The sequence below is a fragment of the Coregonus lavaretus genome, assembly GCF_964263955.1.
Source record: "Coregonus lavaretus genome assembly, contig: HAP1_SCAFFOLD_774, whole genome shotgun sequence".
NCBI classification, from domain to species: Eukaryota; Metazoa; Chordata; class Actinopteri; order Salmoniformes; family Salmonidae; genus Coregonus; species Coregonus lavaretus.
In genome coordinates, this window is record NW_028159628.1 from 120450 (window position 1) to 142566 (window position 22117).

The 22117-nt window shown below is 41.6% G+C and overlaps 1 protein-coding gene across 1 annotated transcript; it reads right to left on the minus strand.

Moving 5' to 3' along the window:
• Positions 1 to 1327: 1327 nt before the first annotated feature.
• Positions 1328 to 20942, minus strand: LOC311122628 (piggyBac transposable element-derived protein 4-like). The gene is made up of 8 exons (XM_084196970.1): positions 20639 to 20942; positions 20254 to 20404; positions 19692 to 19798; positions 19384 to 19561; positions 6807 to 6904; positions 6494 to 6671; positions 3742 to 3874; positions 1328 to 3418 (listed from the first exon to the last, which is right to left on the minus strand). The coding sequence occupies exons 1-8, from the start codon at positions 20774 to 20776 to the stop codon at positions 1594 to 1596; spliced, it is 2808 nt and encodes a 935-aa protein (XP_084053096.1). The 5' UTR covers positions 20777 to 20942; the 3' UTR covers positions 1328 to 1593.
• Between the last annotated feature and the right edge of the window lie 1175 nt (positions 20943 to 22117).

A 22117-nucleotide genomic window follows, 5' to 3' on the forward strand; every position in this document is an offset into this window, starting at 1 on the left:
GTGCTGCTGCTCCAGTTTCCACTCTTCTGCCTGCGGCTATGGAACCCTGACCTGTTCACCGGACGTGCTACCTTGTCCCAGACCTGCTATTTTCAACTCTCTCTCTCTACCGCACCTGCTATTTCAACCTCTAAATGCCCGGCTATGAAAAGCCAATTGATGTTTACTCCTGATGTACTGACCTGTTTCAACATCTACAACTACTGTGATTATTATTTGACCCTGCTGGTCATCTATGAATGTTTGAACATCTTGGAGAAAAATCTGGCCTTAATGGCCATGTACTGTTACACCCCTCAGAGCCTGGTTCCTCTCTAAGTTTCTTCCTAGGTTTCTGCCTTTCTAGGGAGTTTTTCCTAGCCACCATGCTTCTACATCTGCATTGCTTGCTGTTTGGGGTTTTAGGCTGGGTTTCTGTATAGCACTTTGTGACATCTGCTGATGTAAAAAGGGCTTCATAAATACAATTTGATTGATTGAATTTGATTAATAAATACTTCTATGAATAGGTAGTGTGTTAATACACATTTGCTCTGTTCATTTTTCACATTCGTTTTTATCTAAAATTGACCATACTATTCCCTTAAAGCCACGCCCTATAAGATACAAATCATCCTGTAAACAATAGAGCAAATGCATCACATGCAAATAGCACTTGATTTTCTGTAGTGATATACACTGAGTATACAAAACATTAAGAATACCTTCTCCTTCCATGACATAGACTGACTAGGTGAATCCAGGTGAAAGCTATGATCCAACTATTGACGTCACTTGTTAAATCCACTTCAAATCAGTGTAGATGAAGGGGAGGAGACCGGTTAACCTCTTCATCACTAGGCACCTGGCTAAAGTGCCTGCTTCGAAAATGCATGCCCAAATTGAATAGAGTGCATCTCCAAAACGACAAGGGCTATCAACATAATATTGGTAGCAAAAGAAAGGTAACACACGTGGGAGACGTATCTTGAAGTGTAAATAATTAATGTGGGTATTACGGTGTCAGAGTACATGAGGCTAGAGCACAGCATCAACTGGGAGGTTTTGATTCCGCCTGAAAGTAACTTCAGGTTTTATAGGGAATAATGTATTGGACTTATGCAGCTGCAGCCCCTAAACACTATGGGACCATATATCAGCCCAATATCTGACGAGTACTTAAATGTGCAGTTTGATGCCAATAAAGTAAAGGAAACCAAAGCTGTCGGGGTTTTAGTTGAAGTATGTTTAGGCGGATTACCAAATGGAGACATTTGGGTAGATTTGGGCACCATCAGTGCCACTTGACTTTTATCAGGAACCAGACGGCAAAAGGCATTTCATTTCACTAACATATCACTCACTATATGTGTACATTCCATCCAAATCCAACTGTTTTTGATGTTGTTTCCAATGTTCTCCCAGACCTCTATACGTGTTCCCATTAAAATAAACCATGCAATGGGAAAGGTTGACTCCAAACTGAGCAGATCTATTAGAAACTATAAACAACACATTTAAAAAAATTTTTTTTACACACATCCCAAAACTATAAACAATGATATGGTGTCCTTTGGATGGGTTGTCACACAAAATGTAGACCCCTTTTTTAGCCTAAAACTTGCTGTCGTGCCAATCCTTGAAACAGTTACGCTTTGACGTAAGGCACAAAGGGACTTGGCACTTCCTGCAGTACACAGGTGTTTTCACTTTGGGGATGCCAGCATCCAGACATCTCCTACAGTTCTTCCTGTCTTTGCTGGCATCATCACCATAGTATTCTGGCATGCAGGATGTTGGTGGTGGTCGTGGTGAAGGTTGTGGGTCAGACTGTTTAGCAAAGCTCACCATTTCTGTGAGTAGCTTTTCCCTGAACTTCTTCTGTGTGTACGGCTTAGTTGAGTTGTTCTTATGGAGTTCTTTGTGAAGTAGGAAACTATTTACAACAGCAATATCAACAAAATGAAAAAGAAAAGTCTTATACCATTTCATCGTCTTGTGGTGAACACTGCAGTATCCAATCAATGCGTCGGATAAATCCACTCCACCCATGCTCCGGTTGTAGTCGGCTACCGCATCTGGGACGGGCACAGTTTTAGTCTGCCATACACCACCCTCTTTTACCTTCCTTTTGACAGTTTGTCCACCAAATGCTTCATGTACAGTAGAGCACATGGTTACCTCACGTGTGTCCATCCATTTTACGAATAATACATTTCCTTTGCGTATCCAACGCAAATCTCCCCTTTCTGCTTTTTTTGGCAGGTTGTTCCTTTTGGTTTGTGGGAAACCAATCCTGTTCGTTCTAATCGTCCCACAGGCGCCAGTGTTTCTTCTACGTAGCTCCTCAAAAAGGGCAGGGCTAGAATAGAAATAGTCTACAGAAAGTGTATAGCCCCCACCGAGTAGAGGGAATGGCATCCAGTCCATAACTGAAGTGTAGCTTAGTCCCTGGCCTGGTGTGAACACACTCTTGCCTTCATAAACAACAAAATTCCACGTATAAGCAGTGTGAGAGTCAGCCAGTACCAATAATTTATACCCCCACTTAGTGGGCTTTGCTTTCATATATTGCCGCGTACTTATTCTCGCCTCGGATGCCACCATCCTTTCGTCTATGGAGATGTTTTGGTACGGCTGGAAATGTGATTTGCAGGCATTGGTAAGCTCAGTGTACAGGGGCTTGATCTTGAAAAGTCTATCGTATTCCGCGGTGCCTTTTTTAGTGTTGTTGGCTTCATCGTCTTCCGGTTTGCTCAAGTGCAGTGACCACATGATTGCTTCAAAACGGTCTCGTGTCATAGTGTCTCCAGGGAAGCGGAAATTATATGGGCATTCCTTCCTCCAGTAGGTGCCCCTCTCGTGTACAGAGACAAGCCCTGAGTATAGCAGAATTGCCAGGAAAATGTAAAAATCTCTCATCGTTAGTGGTATCCAAGCGAATTTCAGTCCGGACTGCAGTCTTTTGGCAGCATTTGCATTAGTGTTGCAAATTATTGTGCGGACAACCGAAGTGGTAAAAAACAGTTGAAAGAGTGAAAGGGGAGACCATGACGCAGTGGTGTCGATTGTGGGGCCTGGGACTCTGGTGGGCATAAATCGGATTGGGTCTGGTCGTTCATCATTCTCTTCTCTATTATGCCACCTATCTTCTTCTTCCTCTTCTTCCTCCCCGACTCTTGGAGTGGCAGGCCTACCTCCACCACGCTGACTTGGATACGCTGACTTTGAGAAAGCGTTTCCTTTTCTTTTGGGTTGAGGGCTCTTTACAGGGGACTCAGTGTCCGATGAAGACCGTGGCCGAGGGAGGGGAGCAGAAGTGCGTTGTCTAGACAAGCGGCCAGGCTGAGGAAGAGGAGGCTCTGCCTGAGGAAGGGGAAGCTGTGGCTGAGGAGGCAGATGCTCTGGCTGTGGCTCATCACCCCTATAATCATCTTCACTGTACAAACAAGACAAAAGAGAAAAGAAAATCATGACTAACACACACTTGTATTCATTCATTGACAAATCTGACTCAAAACAGTCAGATATATCAAATAAATAGTTACAACTATGAGAATGTTGACTAAAGTGATAATTCAGTGACAAGAAATAATACACATAGCATTCTATTGTAAGTAAACTTGCGCGTGGGCCTCTAAGCTAAGCTAGCGCTAACTTACGTTGAGCTCAAATAGATATTTAAGAATGTATGTTTTGTACTCATACAATAAATTAGTAATAGTAGTATTAGAAGTAATAAATAACAACGGGATTGCATACTCTTCTGATTCATGAGTAGGGCCCTGGACACGATAACCTTCGTTCTCGTCGTTGGGGTCTGGTTCGTCCGGTCTAAGCAGGTCCTCATCGTCTGATTCAGAGTCAACGGGGATACATGGAGTCCAACTTTCATCTGTTACAATAAATAACGCCTCTGTAACTGCATATTTGTTACTAGAGCCTGCCATATTTCAATAAACTTTGCGTTTTTCCCTCCGAAATTCTAGTGTTGTTGTGCGCTCTGCGTAACCGTGCGTAACGCAGCAAGTCAACTAATATGAGACAATGAGGTGCGCACTTGGATATTTCAACAACCGGTTGGTCGATTTTGACATGTGACCCCTCTATCGAAAGCTCTGGATCAGTATAATTAAATAAGCACAATGACAAACCACGGGGATTGCATCATAGATGGCGACAAAACAGTGCCTGTTGTGATTGAACCAAACTACTGACTTCATCTTCAAACACATTGTTGGCCATGTAAAACGATGGAAACTCATTGAAATCGACTCGGAATGAGAGAGAGACACTATAGTATCTTTTCCAAGTGGTTTTATTCGATCAGACACTACTTTTGGTAACAGACACAACAAAGGTAAGACGCAGTTTGTTGGTGTGATTTTAAAAAATTGAAGTTTGTTATTGACGTTCTTTGATTAATAGTTTAGTGAGCGTTGGTCATAGAGGAACATGGCTATCACTGTTGGAATCTGTGAGGTAGCAGCTTTTGAATGGTGTATCGTTTGAATAGATAGGTTGAGAAAAATACATTATCTGTCTACGAATATACGGGCATGCACGGTTTCAAAATAGAGTACTGGTTTTGCTATATGCCTATATATTTGCTTGGAGTCTGAATATTATTTCATTTGGGCAACAACAGTTTAGCTAGATTCACGGTTGAGACGCTTCTCGTTCCAGTAGTGTATAACATTCAGGTATTCACACATGTTTAAAAACCGTACTATGCCATTGTTTGAGATTGCGGGAGGAGTACCCCGGATATGGGGAACCTCGTGATGAAGAGGTTTTAAAGAAGGATGTTTAAGCCTTGAGACAAATGAGAAGTGGATAGTGTATTTGTGCCATTCAGAGGGTGAATGGGGGAGACAAAATATTTAAGTGCCTTTGAACGGTGTATGGTAGTAGGTGCTAGGCGCACCAGTTTGTGTCAAGAACTGCAACGCTGCTGGGTTTTTCCAGCTCAACAGTTTCCCATGTGTACCAAGAATGGTCCACCACCCAAACAGTGGAGGTTGGTGCCGTTTAAGATGAGGGAGGACAAAAAACTAAATCATGAGCATGGCCTTATTTCTATTACACCACATTGGATGACTGTCATTCATATTCCATTCACCCTGTTCAATGTAACAGCGATAGGTTTATGCTACTACATGATACTTTTCCCTATACCCATCATGAGGTTACTACAACCTAGCCTAGTTTAGAATGTAGGTGCACACAGGTGGAGAGAAACATTTGAGGTGACAGACAGTGAAACATGGTCACACAGTGACACATTCAATACCACCTTCCACACTGTTGCCTGTATCTAGCTGGAATCTCCCGAGTGGCGCAGTGGTCTAAGGCACTACATCGCAGTGCTAGCTGTGCCACTAGAGATCCTGGTTCGAATCCAGGCTCTGTCGTAGCCGGCCGCGACCGGGAGACCCATGGGGCGGCGCACAATTGGCCCAGCGTCGTCCAGGGTAGGGGAGGGAATGGCCGGCAGGGGATGTAGCTCAGTTGGTAGAGCATGGCGTTTGCAACGCCAGGGTTGTGGGTTCGATAAAATAATGTATGTGCTAACTGTAAGTCGCTCTGGATAAGAGCGTCTGCTAAATGACTAAAATGTAAATGTAAATGTAATCTAGCTGACATAGTGTGTAATCGTTAGTTCAACAGTTGCAAACGAGAGTTTCTATTGGACAAATTCAGGTACGTTTATCCCGGTTTAGTTCAGTTTTAGAAACGTTTTTCAACAGAATCGGCGGAATGAATACACCCCTGATCACGCGTAAACACAGTTAACTTTCATAACAGCCACCTTGTATTCCTTCTCGCATCTATGCGCTCTCCTCCTCTCACCTTTTCCCTTCGCTTCTGGACTTCAATGCAAACCACATCAGCTGTATGTGACAAGGCGAAAAAACCTTTCCAAGCCAAACCATATCATAACTGCTACACACAGCCTACATCGTTGTCACCATATTAGCTAAAGTAAAGTCATAGTCAACATAGATAATAGAACTAACTAACTTGACTGGGTTAAACAACAATCTAATTAGATTTCATAAATAGTTTTGTTGCAAGTTGAAAGAGTTGGAATTCATGCAAAACGCTGTATACAACATGGATCGTATTAGGATATAAAAATGGATTTTATAAAACAAAACTATGATACATTTTATCTCTGGGACCCTCAGGATGACAAATCAGAGCAAGATTACTGAATGTCAGTACATTATTTACCGTCTATATATGGAAATGCATGTTTAAAATGTTTAGCAATCGATTGGTGGAAAGAACAGGTGACTAAGTCGACCAAGATTTGTATTAGTCGGGGACAGCCCTATTGGGAACAGGTACCAGTCAATCTTAATGTCAACTAACAGAACTCTGCTGGTTGTCCTGGTAACAGATACCAGTCAATCTTCATTTCAACTAACATAACTCTGCTGGTTGTCCTGGTAACAGATACCAGTGGGCAGATCTATTTTATTTGTTCAAACTAAACTACAGCACTTACTTTGATGAGTCAAATCTGCTCCTTTCTTCTCTTCTCCTCCTCTCACAGTTCCACTCAGCCCCGTTGTTTTCCTGCAGTCCACCAGCCGCACAGACAACCTCTTCAGACCCAGCAGTAAGGTGCTACTGGGAGAGGTACGACACGGGGACTCTGGGAGGGAGGAAGGGCTAGCGTTGTCCTGGTAACCATATAGAGGGGACACAGACACATATCATTATGGATGCTGATGTCACTGTTGTCATAAAGTGCTTTACAGAAACCCAGCCCAGCCCCCGATGGAGCAAGCTGTGTGCTAAACCAGACCAAGCTGTACCATCTGGTGTTCTGATCTGGAGAGACTCTTCTCTGCCTCGTCAGCATCAGGATGTTGTTGAGGCTCTCCAGAGGATCCATGATAGTCATGTCTCTCTCCTGTGTGAACGAGAACATCAAACAGATGGTAAACTTATGACCGTCTATTACAATCATAGAGTCTTACAAGAGACATGAATATGTCTAAACAGGGCTTTACATTTCCGCTTTCATTGTGCATTTATAAAATATTGTTTGATGCAAATATAAAAGGGTCTTTCCACAAAATGGGTGCCCTTTGATATTTTAAATAGAAATTATGCACCAGTATTGAATTTTAAAAGCCTGTTATATTAGATGAAGTACACTTTAATGTAGACCAACATGGATAATTCAATAAATCTAATTTAAAAGTCCAAAAATATATGTACCAATTGCAGATTGCCCCTTAAACAAATCCTGCAGTACTGAACAACATATTCAAGTGTAGAACTTCAGTGGAATGTCCCTTTAAAAACACACATTAGTTCAAGAACTGCATAGTTTGTGCCCCTGTTTTTAAGACAGTACTCACTGGTGTTAATCTGATCTTCAGGCTCCTCCTCCTCCTTTTTCACTCCCAAAACGTCTTCCTGCTTCTCTTTTATTGAGATAGCCTCCTCTTCCTCTTTTACTCCAAAAGGTTCTTCCTCTTCTTTCAATGTTATGGCATCTTCCTCCTTTTTGATTCTGAAAGCTTTTACCTTCTCTTCCACTCTGACAACCTCTTTCCCATCTTCCTCTTTCACTGTAATATCATCCTCTTCTTCTTTCAATGTGATAGCCTCCTCTTCCTCCTTTTTCATTCTGAAAGCTTCTTTCTCCGTCTAGTTTAGTGAGCTCAAGCTCCGGGCGATTAACCTAGTGCAGTATCAATTTACCACATTTGATAATTTAACACGCAAATTACGTTTAAATGAACTAGTAGACACGTAAACATAATTATGTGCTAAACACTAAGATTAAATACACCAGATTGGTCTAAAGACCTTCAATGTTTCGGCTTTATGTTCGCTAGCAGACTACCGCCTGGTTGAATCAGCAGCCTTTTGTCGCTGTTGAAAAAGCCTCCCGTCCCGTCCACTAGATTACACGTCACACAAGAAGCATCACCTGAAAGTCTCACATCGCCATCTGCTGACTGGAGTGGGTAATGCAGATTGGAAAAAATATCTGGGGTGACATATTGACGAGGCTGGCATATTCCAAGCTGTGTAGCTGTTAGAGATTATGCTAATGGTAACCATCTTCTGGTTGATGGAAAAGCATTCCCCAAAACCTTGTCAATTAAATGTTAACTACAAAGTAGTCCATGCCTACCTGGCAGAATGATATCATGATTATTTGCATCAATCCAGGTGTGATTTGTTCATCAAACTGCAATCACGTGTGCAACAGAGACACCACTAACCAAGCAAGGCTCTTGCTGGTGCCACTTGAATTAAAGGGTATCTACACCTAAAAATTTAAATGTCAAAAGTGGTCTCCTGATGTGGTTTAAGTATTGTTGTGGACTTAGAATGTTGTTGTTTTTCTATTAACAGTGTGATTTTGAGAGCGAAAAACAGAAAAACAGGGACAAATCAGAAACCTGGAAAAACTACACAGAGAAAACTTTAAAACAAACAAACAATGTAATTAGGTAAAACATTTAACAGATTTGATAAGGCCCTAAATATTCTATACATTTTCTCTCACTACTGGATTATCTAGGGATAGTGTAGAGTAACAGCTGTATCCCTGCAGTGACCTTTAACCTCCCTGCCCCTCAATACTTCTTCCACTGGATCAAAGCTTCAGCCAGGTAGGATACATGATAGTGGCAACACATGGAGCTGGGTTGGATATAGTCATGGTAGGATACATGATAGTGGCAACACATGGAGCTGGGTTGGATATAGTCATGGTAGGATACATGATAGTGGCAACACATGGAGTTGGGTTGGATATAGTCATGGTAGGATACATGATAGTGTCAACACATGGAGTTGGGTTGGATATAGTCATGGTAGGATACATGATAGTGCAACACATGGAGTTGGGTTGGATATAGTCATGGTAGGATACATGATAGTGGCAACACATGGAGTTGGGTTGGATATAGTCATGGTAGGATACATGATAGTGGCAACACATGGAGTTGGGTTGGATATAGTCATGGTAGGATACATGATAGTGGCAACACATGGAGCTGGGTTGGATATAGTCATGGTAGGATACATGGTAGTGTCAACACATGGAGCTGGGTTGGATATAGTCATGGTAGGATACATGATAGTGGCAACACATGGAGCTGGGTTGGATATAGTCATGGTAGGATACATGGTAGTGTCAACACATGGAGCTGGGTTGGATATAGTCATGGTAGGATACATGATAGTGTCAACACATGGAGTTGGGTTGGATATAGTCAAGGTAGGATACATGATAGTGTTAACACATGGAGCTGGGTTGGATATAGTCATGGTAGGATACATGATAGTGTTAACACATGGAGTTGGGTTGGATATAGTCAAGGTAGGATACATGATAGTGGCAACACATGGAGCTGGGTTGGATATAGTCATGGTAGGATACATGGTAGTGTCAACACATGGAGCTGGGTTGGATATAGTCATGGTAGGATACATGATAGTGTCAACACATGGAGTTGGGTTGGATATAGTCAAGGTAGGATACATGATAGTGTTAACACATGGAGCTGGGTTGGATATAGTCATGGTAGGATACATGATAGTGTTAACACATGGAGTTGGGTTGGATATAGTCATGGTAGGATACATGATAGTGGTAACACATGGAGTTGGGTTGGATATAGTCATGGTAGGATACATGATAGTGGTAACACATGGAGTTGGGTTGGATATAGTCATGGTAGGATACATGATAGTGGAAACACATGGAGCTGGGTTGGATATAGTCATGGTAGGATACATGGTAGTGTCAACACATGGAGCTGGGTTGGATATAGTCATGGTAGGATACATGGTAGTGTCAACACATGGAGCTGGGTTGGATATAGTCATGGTAGGATACATGATAGTGTCAACACATGGAGTTGGGTTGGATATAGTCAAGGTAGGATACATGATAGTGTTAACACATGGAGCTGGGTTGGATATAGTCATGGTAGGATACATGATAGTGTCAACACATGGAGTTGGGTTGGATATAGTCAAGGTAGGATACATGATAGTGTTAACACATGGAGCTGGGTTGGATATAGTCATGGTAGGATACATGGTAGTGTCAACACATGGAGCTGGGTTGGATATAGTCATGGTAGGATACATGATAGTGCAACACATGGAGTTGGGTTGGATATAGTCATGGTAGGATACATGATAGTGCAACACATGGAGTTGGGTTGGATATAGTCATGGTAGGATACATGATAGTGCAACACATGGAGTTGGGTTGGATATAGTCATGGTAGGATACATGATAGTGTCAACACATGGAGTTGGGTTGGATATAGTCATGGTAGGATACATGATAGTGTCAACACATGGAGCTGGGTTGGATATAGTCATGGTAGGATACATGGTAGTGTCAACACATGGAGCTGGGTTGGATATAGTCATGGTAGGATACATGATAGTGTCAACACATGGAGTTGGGTTGGATATAGTCAAGGTAGGATACATGATAGTGTTAACACATGGAGCTGGGTTGGATATAGTCATGGTAGGATACATGATAGTGTCAACACATGGAGTTGGGTTGGATATAGTCATGGTAGGATACATGATAGTGGCAACACATGGAGTTGGGTTGGATATAGTCATGGTAGGATACATGATAGTGGTAACACATGGAGTTGGGTTGGATATAGTCATGGTAGGATACATGATAGTGGAAACACATGGAGTTGGGTTGGATATAGTCATGGTAGGATACATGATAGTGCAACACATGGAGTTGGGTTGGATATAGTCATGGTAGGATACATGATAGTGGCAACACATGGAGTTGGGTTGGATATAGTCATGGTAGGATACATGATAGTGGAAACACATGGAGTTGGGTTGGATATAGTCATGGTAGGATACATGATAGTGGTAACACATGGAGTTGGGTTGGATATAGTCATGGTAGGATACATGATAGTGGAAACACATGGAGTTGGGTTGGATATAGTCATGGTAGGATACATGATAGTGCAACACATGGAGTTGGGTTGGATATAGTCATGGTAGGATACATGATAGTGTCAACACATGGAGCTGGGTTGGATATAGTCATGGTAGGATACATGATAGTGGCAACACATGGAGTAGGGTTGGATATAGTCATGGTAGGATACATGGTAGTGTCAACACATGGAGTTGGGTTGGATATAGTCATGGTAATCTATGGTATTTCATACAATATACTATTTTGACTGCAATTGTGTTGGTTATTGTTACTAAGGGCAGCATTTATTCCAGTTCAAAATAGTTTTCCAAATTGTGCTGATTTCTGTTGCGGGATCAATTTTCTTTGGGGGGGGTGCCCTTTTTTTTGTTAGAGTCTGTGCACAGCCCTGGGCAAGAGGCACACAAATATTTATGTTGTCCATGTCCAGGGCGCCTCTCCAGGCAACTGTTGAATGTCATCTTACATAAATCATGCAGCCCATACAGTAGAAAGAGTAGTAGTCAGTAGATTAAGGATGATCTGATTAGGTGATCATCATTGACACTTTATTGGTTAGAAATAATGCAGTAATTAAAAGGAATGTACTCCTCCGGTTGTTATATCCTTTGCAGATGATCTCCAATCATATCACTGAGAAGTTCTTTAAAACAATTCACAGAGCAAACTGACACACTCCATTTTTAAAAACAAACATACAAATGTATTTTTTGAGAGTATATAGCAGCCTAGAGGTAAATGGTGGTTTCTTCCCTGTCTTCTCTCTGGCGGTGGCGAGAATGATGACCAACAGAGCATTCGGAAACTAATCAGACCCCTTGACTTTTTCCACATTTTGTTACATTACAGCCTTATTCTAAAATGTATTAAATAAATATAAATACTCATCAATCTACACACAATACCCCATAATGACAAAGCGAAAACAGGTTATAAAATTTTTGCTAATTCATAAAAAAAAATATATATATATATACACAATTCAATTGATTGGACATGATTTGGAAAGGCACACACCTGTCTATATAAGGTCCCACAGTTGACAGTGCATGTCAGAGCAAAAACCAAGCCATGAGGTCAAAGGAATTGTCCGTAGAGCTCCGAGACAGGATTGTGTCGAGGCACAGATCTGGGGAAGGGTACCAAAAAATGTCTGCAGCATTGAAGGTCCCCAAGAACACAATGGCCTCCATCATTCTTAAATGGAATAAGTTTGTAAGCACCAAGACTCTTACTAGAGGTATATTTCAGCAGCAGGGACTGGGAGACTAGTCAGGATCGAGGGAAAGATGAACAGAGCAAAGTACAGAGAGATCCTTGATGAAAACCTGCTCCAGAGCTCTCAGGACCTCTGACTGGGGCGAAGGTTCACCTTCCAACAGGACAACGACCCTAAGAACACAGCCAAGACAACGCAGGAGTGCCTTCGCGACAAGTCTCTGAATGTCCTTGAGTGTCCCAGCCAGAGCCCGGACTTGAACCCGATCAAATATCTCTGGAGAGACCTGAAAATAACTGTGCAGTGACGCTCCCCATCCAACCTGACAGAGTTCGAGAGGATCTGCAGAGAAGAATGGGAGAAACTCCCCAAATACAGGTGTGCCAAGCTTGTAGCGTCATAACCAATAAGATTCAAGGCTGTAATCGTTGCCAAAGGTGCTTCAACAAAGTACTGAGTAAAGGGTCTGAATACTTATGTAAATGTGATATTTCAGTTTTTAATTTAAGACATTTGCAAAAAGTTCTAAAAACCTGTTTTTTGCTTCGTCATTATGGGGTATTGTGTGTAGATTGATGAGGGGAAAAACTATTGAATCCATTTCAGAATAAGGCTGTAACGTAACAAAATGTGGAAAAAGTGAAGGGGTCTGAATACTTTCCGAATGCACTGTATACCAATCTCATTTCCATTGTAAATAAATATGTTTAACTCCTCCTTTACCCCCTACCTCCAACATCCGTCTCTGAAATTGTAAAAAAAAATATGAGGTCAACCTTGAAAACACCTGGACTGGACCGAACACCCTAAACAGCTAGTAGTCATAGTCAGTGTTTAAAAAAGGACAATTTAAACACATGGAATCTGATCTACTCTATATTCAAACTGACACACTCCATATTCAATTCATGTTTTCTAATAAAAACATACAAATATTTTTGAGTATACTTTGTATAATTACATTTCATATGGTATAAACAAGTAAACACAATCTCAGTCAACAATATAAGACAATGGGAGCAGTGTGTACGTTCTCTGATTAACTTATTAACTTTAAGTCATGTGATGTAAAATATCAATTTAGATACTAGGAGAAGTAATTTAAGTCAATTTGATGTGAAATATCAATTTCAACACTAGAAGTAATTAAGTCAATGTGATGTGAAATATCAATTTACACACTAGGATGAGTTATTATTCTCTCCTGTGTGGATTCTCACATGACTTTTAAGTGACTGTGATGAGTAATATGTCTTCCCACAGTCTGAACATTTGTAAGGCTTCTCCCCTGTGTGCGTTCTCATGTGTTCTTTCAGGTTCCATAACCGGATGAAACGCTTTCCACACTGGGAGCAGTGGTAAGGCTTCTCCCCTGTGTGGATTCGCTCATGACCTTTCAGGCTTACTAAATGGCTAAAACTATTTCCACACTGCGAGCAGTGGTAAGGCTTCTCCCCTGTGTGGATTCGCTCATGACCTTTCAGGCTTCCTAAATGGCTAAAACTCTTTCCACAGTGGGAGCAGTGGTAAGACTTCTCCCCTGTGTGTGCCCTCTCATGACTTTTCAGGTTGCCTAACCTGTTAAAACTCTTTCCACAATGGGAGCAGTGGTAAGGCTTCTCCCCTGTGTGGATTCGCTCATGACCTTTCAGGCTTCCTAAATGGCTAAAACTATTTCCACACTGCAAGCAGTGGTAAGGCTTCACCCCTGTGTGGATTCGCTCATGATCTTTCAGACTTCCTAAATGGCTAAAACTATTTCCACACTGCAAGCAGTGGTAAGGCTTCTCCCCTGTGTGGATTCGCTCATGACCTTTCAGGCTTCCTAAATGGCTAAAACTCTTTCCACAGTGGGAGCAATGGAAAGGCTTCTCCCCTGTGTGCGTTCTCATGTGTTCTTTCAGTTGCCTTAACTGGATAAAACTCTTTCCACACTGGGTGCAATGGTGTGGCTTCGCTCCTGTGTGTGCCCTCTCATGTCTTTTCAGACATCCTAACAGGTTAAAACTCTTTCCACACTGGGAGCAGAGATGTCGTCTTGCTGGTTTGGACGTCTCTGGTTCCTCCAACTTTGGTTTTTCTCCTGCCAAAGACAGTGTTTATTTAAAGAGAGTAAATGAAACCTCCACTTGATAAAACTGCCTTGCTATGAAATGTAATCAGATCCCTCAATAACCTGAGGACAGTTTTCAAATATTTAATCAGTTAAAACAATCTTCGTGAGATTTTAAAACAAATGATGTTGTAGAGCTTCCTGGTAATTACTGATAATATGTTCACATGACTTATTTTATTCATTCTGTTTTATAAGTCAGAACACAAAAAACTAGACAGTTCTAGGACACTCAAGAAACAGACATCTCTGGATTCCTATCGTGCAGGTGGTTGTAAATGTATAACCTTAATAGCTGTATGCTACAGAATGAGACCTACACATTTCCTTCAACCTAAAATAAGTAAATAAGTATTTTTTTTTATATTCACATTTTTATATTTACATTGACTGATTTGCTTATATGAAAATTGCTGAAATTGTTGCATGTTGCGTTTATATTTTTGTTCAGTATACACTACCAGTCAAAAGTTTGGACACACCCACTCATTCAAGGGTTTTTATTTATTTGTACTATTTTCTACATTGTAGAATAATAGTGAAGACACCAAAACTATGAAATAACACATATGGAATCATGTAGTAACCAAAAAGGGGGGGTATATACAGAAGATAGCCCTATTTAGTAAAATACCAAGTCATTATTATGACAAGCTCAAATTAGCAAAGAGTAACGACAGTCCATCAATAGTTTAAGACATGGTCAGTCAATCCGGAAAATGTGAAGAACTTTTTAAGTTTTTTCAAGTGCAGTCTCAAAAACCATAAAGCGCTATGGTGAAACTGGCTCTCATGAGGACCGCCACAGGAAAGGAAGACCCCGAGTAACCTCTGCTGCAGAGGATACGTTCATTAGAGTTACCAGCTCTCATGAGGACAGCCACAGGAAAGGAAGACCCCGAGTTACCTCTGCTGCAGAGGATACGTTCATTAGAGTTACCAGCTCTCATGAGGTCCGCCACAGGAAAGGAAGACCCCGAGTTACCTCTGCTGCAGAGGATACGTTCATTAGAGTTATCAGCCTCAGAAATCGGCAATTAACTGCACCTCAGATTGCAGCCCAAATAAATATTTCACAGAGTTCAAGTAACAGACAGATCTTAATATCAACTGTTCAGAGGAGACTGTGTGAATCAGGCCTTCATGTTCGATTTTCTGCAAAGAAACCACTACTAAAGTACACCAATAATAAGAAGAGACTTGCATTGGCCAAGAAACAACAGCAATGGACATTAGACCGGTGGAAATCTGTCCTTTGGTATGATGAGTCCAAATGCGAGATCTTTGGTTCCAAACACCGTTTCTTTGTGAGACGCAGAGCAGAACAAAGTGAATCACAACATGACGAACACGGAGCCAGGGGTAAACATGGGTACATCTCTGTTGCTAGGCAATAACTTAATTGGTTCCTCTCACTGGGTTTGTGTGTGAAATGGGCATCTGACCTCGGGTCGAATTCCTCGCTCTTACCTAATTCAGGGCTGTCCTACCTTATCAGGGACTGAAACCAGACTGTTGCATTTTGCCTCTCTCCTTAGACAAAGTCCTGAAAACGGAGCCAGGGTTGAACAGAGTTCAGCCTAAACCCTTTGTCTCTCCTGGGGCGGCTTCTTGATTAATTACAGCATGACGGGAGGAGAGAGAGGAGTTGGGCTTGGGTATGTTTGAGAGATTGATTATGGACCTGCCATGTCCAACAGTCAATCTCCAGGTCGAGCCAGGGTGAGCCGGGGTTGAACAGAGTTCAAACTGAACATTATTAATTTTTCATGACAGGTCTTTATTGAGTGTACCACCATTGTTTCCAAACTGAATAGGAGAAGTCAGATTTCGCCACTATCATAAACTGGGGAGGTGGGCGGAGCAGTCAAGGGGTGGAAGCTGGAGACAGTGGTGGGGGAACCCAGGAAAGAGGGGTTAGGCTAAAAGATATGTGAGATGACTATATAAACTGAGAAGCTGAGAGGTAGAAGAAGGATGCTTTGCAAACCACCTCGGCTATTGTAATAAAGTCTATCTTAATTCTACAAAAACTCTGAAATACTTTGGTTCTTTGATCAGTATAAGGACAACATTTGCTACTACACCTCAACCCAATTGAGATGGTTTGGGATGAATTGGACCGCAGAGTAAAGGAAAAGCAGCCAACAAGTGCTCAGCATATGTGGGAACTCCTTCAACACTGTTGGAAAAGCATTCCAGGTGACTACCTCATGAAGCTGGCTGAGAGAATGCCAAGAGTGTGCAAAGCTGTCATGAAGGCAAAGGGTGGCTCCTTTAAAGAATCTAAAATACAACATATTTTGATTTGTTTAACACTTTTTAGGTTACTACATGATTCCATATGTGTTATTTCATAGTTTTGATGTCTTCACCATTATTCTACAATGTAGAAAATAGTAAAAATAAAGAAAAACCCTTGAATGAGTAGGTGTGTCCGAACTTTTGACTGGTAATGTGCATTCGGAAAGCATTCAGACTCCTTGACTTTTTACACATTTTGTTACATTACAGCCTTATTCTAAAATTGATTAGATTGTTTTTTCCCCTCATCAATCTACACACAATACCCCATAATGTCAAAGCAAAAACAGGTTTGTATGACTGATGTCACATTTACATAAGTATTCAGACCCTTTACTCAGTACTTTCTTGAAGCACCTTTGGCAACGATTACAGCCTAGAGTCTTCTTGGGTATGATGCTACAAGCTTGACACACCTGGATTTGGGGAGTTTCTCCCATTCTTCTCTGCAGATCCTCTCAAGGTGAACCTTCAAGGACATTCAGAGACTTGTCCCGAAGCCACTCCTGCGTTATCAATGCTGTGTGCTTAAGGTCGTTGTCCTGTTGGAAGGTGAACCTTTGCCCCAGTGAGGTGCAGAGCGCTCTGGAGCAGGTTTTCATCAAGGATCTCTCTGTACTTTTCTCGGTTCATCTTTCCCTCGATCCTGAATAGTCTCCAAGTCCCTGTCGCTTAAATATATCCCAACAGCTTGATGCCGCCACCACCATGCTTCACCGTAGGGAGGACGCCAGGTTTCCTCCAGACGTGATGCTTGGCATTCAGGCAGAGTTCAAACTTGGTTTCATCAGACCAGAGAAACTTGTTTCTCATGGTCTGAGAATCCTTTAGGGGCCTTTTGGCAAACTCCAAGCGGGCTGTCATGTGCTTTTTACTGAGGAGTGGATTCCGTCGAGCCACTCTACCATAAAGGCCTGATTGGTGGAGTTTTTATAGATTTTTTATTTCCCCTTTATTTAACCAGGTAAGCCAGTTGAGAACAAGTTCTCATTTACAACTGTGACCTGGCCAAGATAAAGCAAAGCAGTGCGATAAAAACAACAACACAGAGTTACATATGGGGTAAACAAAATGTACAGTCCATAACGCAATAGAAGAATCTATATACAGTGTGTGCAAATGTAGCAAGTTATGGAGGTAAGGTAATAAATAGGCCATTGTGGAAAATAATTACAATTTAGAATTAACACTGGAATGATAGATGTGCAGAAGATGATGTGCAAATAGAGATACTGGGGTGCAAATGAGCAAAATAAAGAACAATATGGGGATGAGGTAGTTCAGTGGGCTAATTACAGATGGGCTGTGTACAGGTGCAGTGATCGGTAAGCTGCTCTGACAACTGATGCTTAAAGTTAGTGAGGGAGATAAGAGTCTCCAGCTTCAGAGATTTTTGCAGTATTCAGACCCCTTGACTTTTTCCATATTTTGTTACTTTACAGCCTGATGGTTGTCCTTTTTGGAAGTTTCTCCCATCTCCACAGAGGAACTCTGGAGCTCTGTCAGAGTGATCATCGGGTTCTTGTTCACCTCCCAGACCAAGGCCCTTCTCCCCTGATTGCTCAGTTTGGCCGGGCAGCCAGCTCTAGGAAGAGTCTTGGTGGTTCCAAACGTCTTCCTTTTAAGAAGGATGTTGGCCGCTGTGTTCTTGGGGACCTTCACTGATGCAGAAATGTTTTGGTACACTTCCCCAGATCTGTGCGGTGACACAATCCTGTCTCTGAGCTCTACGGACAATTCCTTCGACCTCATGGCTTGGTTTTTGCTCCGACATGCACTGTCAACTCTGGGACCTTATATAGACAGGTGTGTGCCTTTCCAAATCATGTCCAATCAATTGAATTTACCACAGGTAAGTTGTAGAAACATCTCAAGGATGACCAATGGAAACACTGCAAAGGGTCTGAATACTTATGTAAATAAGGTATCTGTTTTTTTATTTTTAATACATTTGCAAACATTTCTAAAAAAAAACTGTTTTCGCTTTGTCATTTAAGGGGTAGTGTGTGTAGATTGATGAGGGAAAAAATCTTTTTTTATCAATTTTAGAATCAGGAAAGTAACAAAATATGGAAAAGTCAAGGGGTCTGAATACTTTCCCGAAGTATTCAGACCTATATAGCTATATTATAAAGTATGAAAAGGCTTGTTCATTCAGATGTCATGAATTCACTATGATATCATCATATTTGTCTATGTTTTATGGTCAATCGGTACAGAGACGGAGGCCAAGTGTCACAGAAAATGCTTTTCATTCAATCATATTTCATGGCTTTTAGAAAAGGCTTACGGAGCTTGTTTAAAAAATATATATATTTACAATTTTGAACCAATTCTGTAGATCAGATGTTAATGAAGCAATACAGACCATATTGAAGTGTCTTGAGTTTGGTTTTGCCTGTTCTACAGTATTGTAAAGTTAGTGGGGGGTGACTGGGACAGGCAATGTAACATTCATAATGTTTTTAGTAAATTATTTGGTAAAACATGCACCTTATATTGGATCATCTTGAAACTTTCTCTCTAGATCTAACTTTCATCAAGGTTTTATATAGTCTATTGGTTTCTCTCTTTTCATTGGCAGAATCCTTTTTCAGTGTTATGATATTCATAACATCCATATCCACCAGTCTATCTTCATGTCAACTAACAGAACTCTGCTGGTTGTCCTGGTAACAGATACCAGTCTATCTTCATGTCAACTAACAGAACTCTGCTGGTTGTCCTGGTAACAGATACTAGTGGGCAGATCTATTTTATTTGTTCAAACTAAACTACAGCACTTACTTTGATGAGTCAAATCTGCTCCTTTCTTCTCTTCTCCTCCTCTCACAGTTCCACTCAGCCCCGTTGTTTTCCTACAGTCCACCAGCCGCACAGACAACCTCTTCAGACCCAGCAGTAAGGTGCTACTGGGAGAGGTACGACACGGGGACTCTGGGAGTGCGGAAGGGCTAGCGTTGTCCTGGTAACCATATAGAGGGGACACAGAAACATATCATTATGGATGCTGATGTCACTGTTGTCATAAAGTGCTTTACAGAAACCCAGCCCCCGATAGAGCAAGCTGTATGCTAGACCAGACCAAGCTGTACCATCTGGTGTTCTGATCTGGAGAGACTCTTCTCTGCCTCGTCAGCATCAGGATGTTGTTGAGGCTCCCCAGAGGATCCATGATAGTCATGTCTCTCTCCTGTGTGAACGAGAACATCAAACAGATGGTCAATTTATGATCTTCTATTGCAATCACAGGGTCTTACAAGAGGCATTAATATATCTAAACAGGGCCTAAAACGGTCACTTTCATCATGATTTTATAAAATATTGTTTATGATGCAAATGTGAAAAGATAGTTCCACAAATTGGGTGCCTTTTGCATCCATTTGATATTTTAAGTAGAAATTAAGAACCAATATTGAATTTTAAAAGCCTGTTATATTAGATGAGGTGCACTTTAATGTAGACCACATGGAGAATTCATTAAAGCTCATTTAAAAGTCAAAAAAATATATGTACCAATTGCAGATTGAACCTTTAACAATTTATACAGTACTGAACAACATATTGAAGTATATAACTTCAGTAGAATGCCCCTTAAAAACCACACATTAGTTCAAGAACTGCATAGTTTGTGCCCCTGTTTAAGACAGTACTCACTGGTGTTAATCTGATCTTCAGTCTCCTCCTCCTCCTTTTTCACTCCCAAAACGTCTTCCTTCTTCACCGTTATTGTGATAGCATCCTCTTCCTCTCTAAAAGGTTCTTCCTCTTTTTTCACTTTAACATCCTCTTCTTCTTCTTTCAATACACCAGCATCCTCTTCCTCCTTTATCATTCTGAAAGCTTCTACCTCCTCCTCTTCCACTGTGACAGCCTCTATCCCCTCTTCCTCTTTCACTCCAAACGGACCTTTCTCTCCTTTCACTGTAACATCCTCTTCTTCTTTCAGTGTAACAGCCTCCTCTTCCTCCTTTATCATTCTGAAAGCTTCTACCTCCTCCTCTTCCACTGTGACAGCCTCTACCCCCTCTTCCTCTTTCACTCCAAACGGATCTTTCTCTCCTTTCACTGTAACATCCTCTTCTTCTTGTTTCACGGCAATGTTCAGCCCCAGAGCTTCTTTCTCCATACACCAGACCTCCTCTTCTTTAGCAGGGGAGGAGTAGTTTAGTGAGCTCATGGTCAGGGATGTTAGCTAGTTAGCTAGTTAGTTAGCATTAGCGACTAGCCTAGTGCTAGGCTCAGTATCAATCTTTAACAAGTTTGCAAATTAGGTTAAAGTTACCCAGTAGATAATGTTACGTCAAAAGAAATGTGTTTAAAACACTGAGATTAGCTAATGTACATAAACATGGTCTAAAGACTCAATCTTTCGGTTTTATGTTGGCTAGCAAGCTACTGAGGTGGTTGAAAGAGTAGCCGTGTGGTTGTCGCTGAAGAAGAGTCCCGTCCAGTCCATTATACGTCACGCAAGAATCATCACCTGAAAGACGCACATCGCCATCTGCTGACTGGAGTGGGTAACGCAGTTTGGAAACAATATTTACTACATCGTTCGTATTGGCAAAGAATGTCGTAATAATTTAACAATAAGTTGATATATTTTCTCCAACGTCTTACAAATAAGACTTTCATGTACACAGACGTAAAGCTTAATATGAATATTTAGATTTAGGTTCCTGTCTCGCCATTGGGATTCTCTGCCTCTGACCCTATTACGGGGCTGTTTCCCTGGCTTACTGGTGCTTTCCATGCCGTCCCTAGGAGGGGTTTATCACTTGAGTGGGTTGAGTCACTGACATTATCTTCCTGTCCGGTTTGTCGCTCCCTCGGGCTCGTGCAGTGGAGGAGATCTTCGTGGGCTATGCTCAGCCTTGTCTCAGGGTAGTAGGTTGGTGGTCTGTTGATATCCCTCTGGTGGTGTGGGGGCTGTGCTTTGGCAAAGTGGGTGGGGTTATATCCTGCCTGGTTGGCCCTGTCTGGGGATATCGTCGGATGGGGCCACAGTGTCTCCCGAACCCCCCTGTCTCAGCCTCCAGTATCTATGCTCCAATAGTCTATGTGCCGGGGGCTAGGGTCAATCTGGTGTAATTCTCCTGTCTTATCTGGTGTCCTGTGTGAATTTAAGTATGCTCCGTCTAATTCTCTCTCTCTCCCTCTCTCCCTCCCATCCCGGAGGACCTGAGCCCTAGGACCATGCCTCAAGACTACCTGGCCTGATGACTCCTTGCAGTCCCCAGTCCACCTGGTCATGCTGGGTTTCTGTATAGGACTTTGTGACATCTGCTGATGTAAAAAGGGCTTCATAAATAAAATTGTATTGATTGAATTTGATTAATAAATACTTCTATGAATAGGTAGTGTGTTAATACACATTCTCTGTTCATTTTTCACATTCGTTTTTATCTAAAAGTGACCATAATATTCCCTTAAAGCCACACTCTATAAGATACAAATCGTCCTGTAATTAATAGAGCAAATGCATCACATGCAAATAGCACTTGATTATCTGTAGTGATAT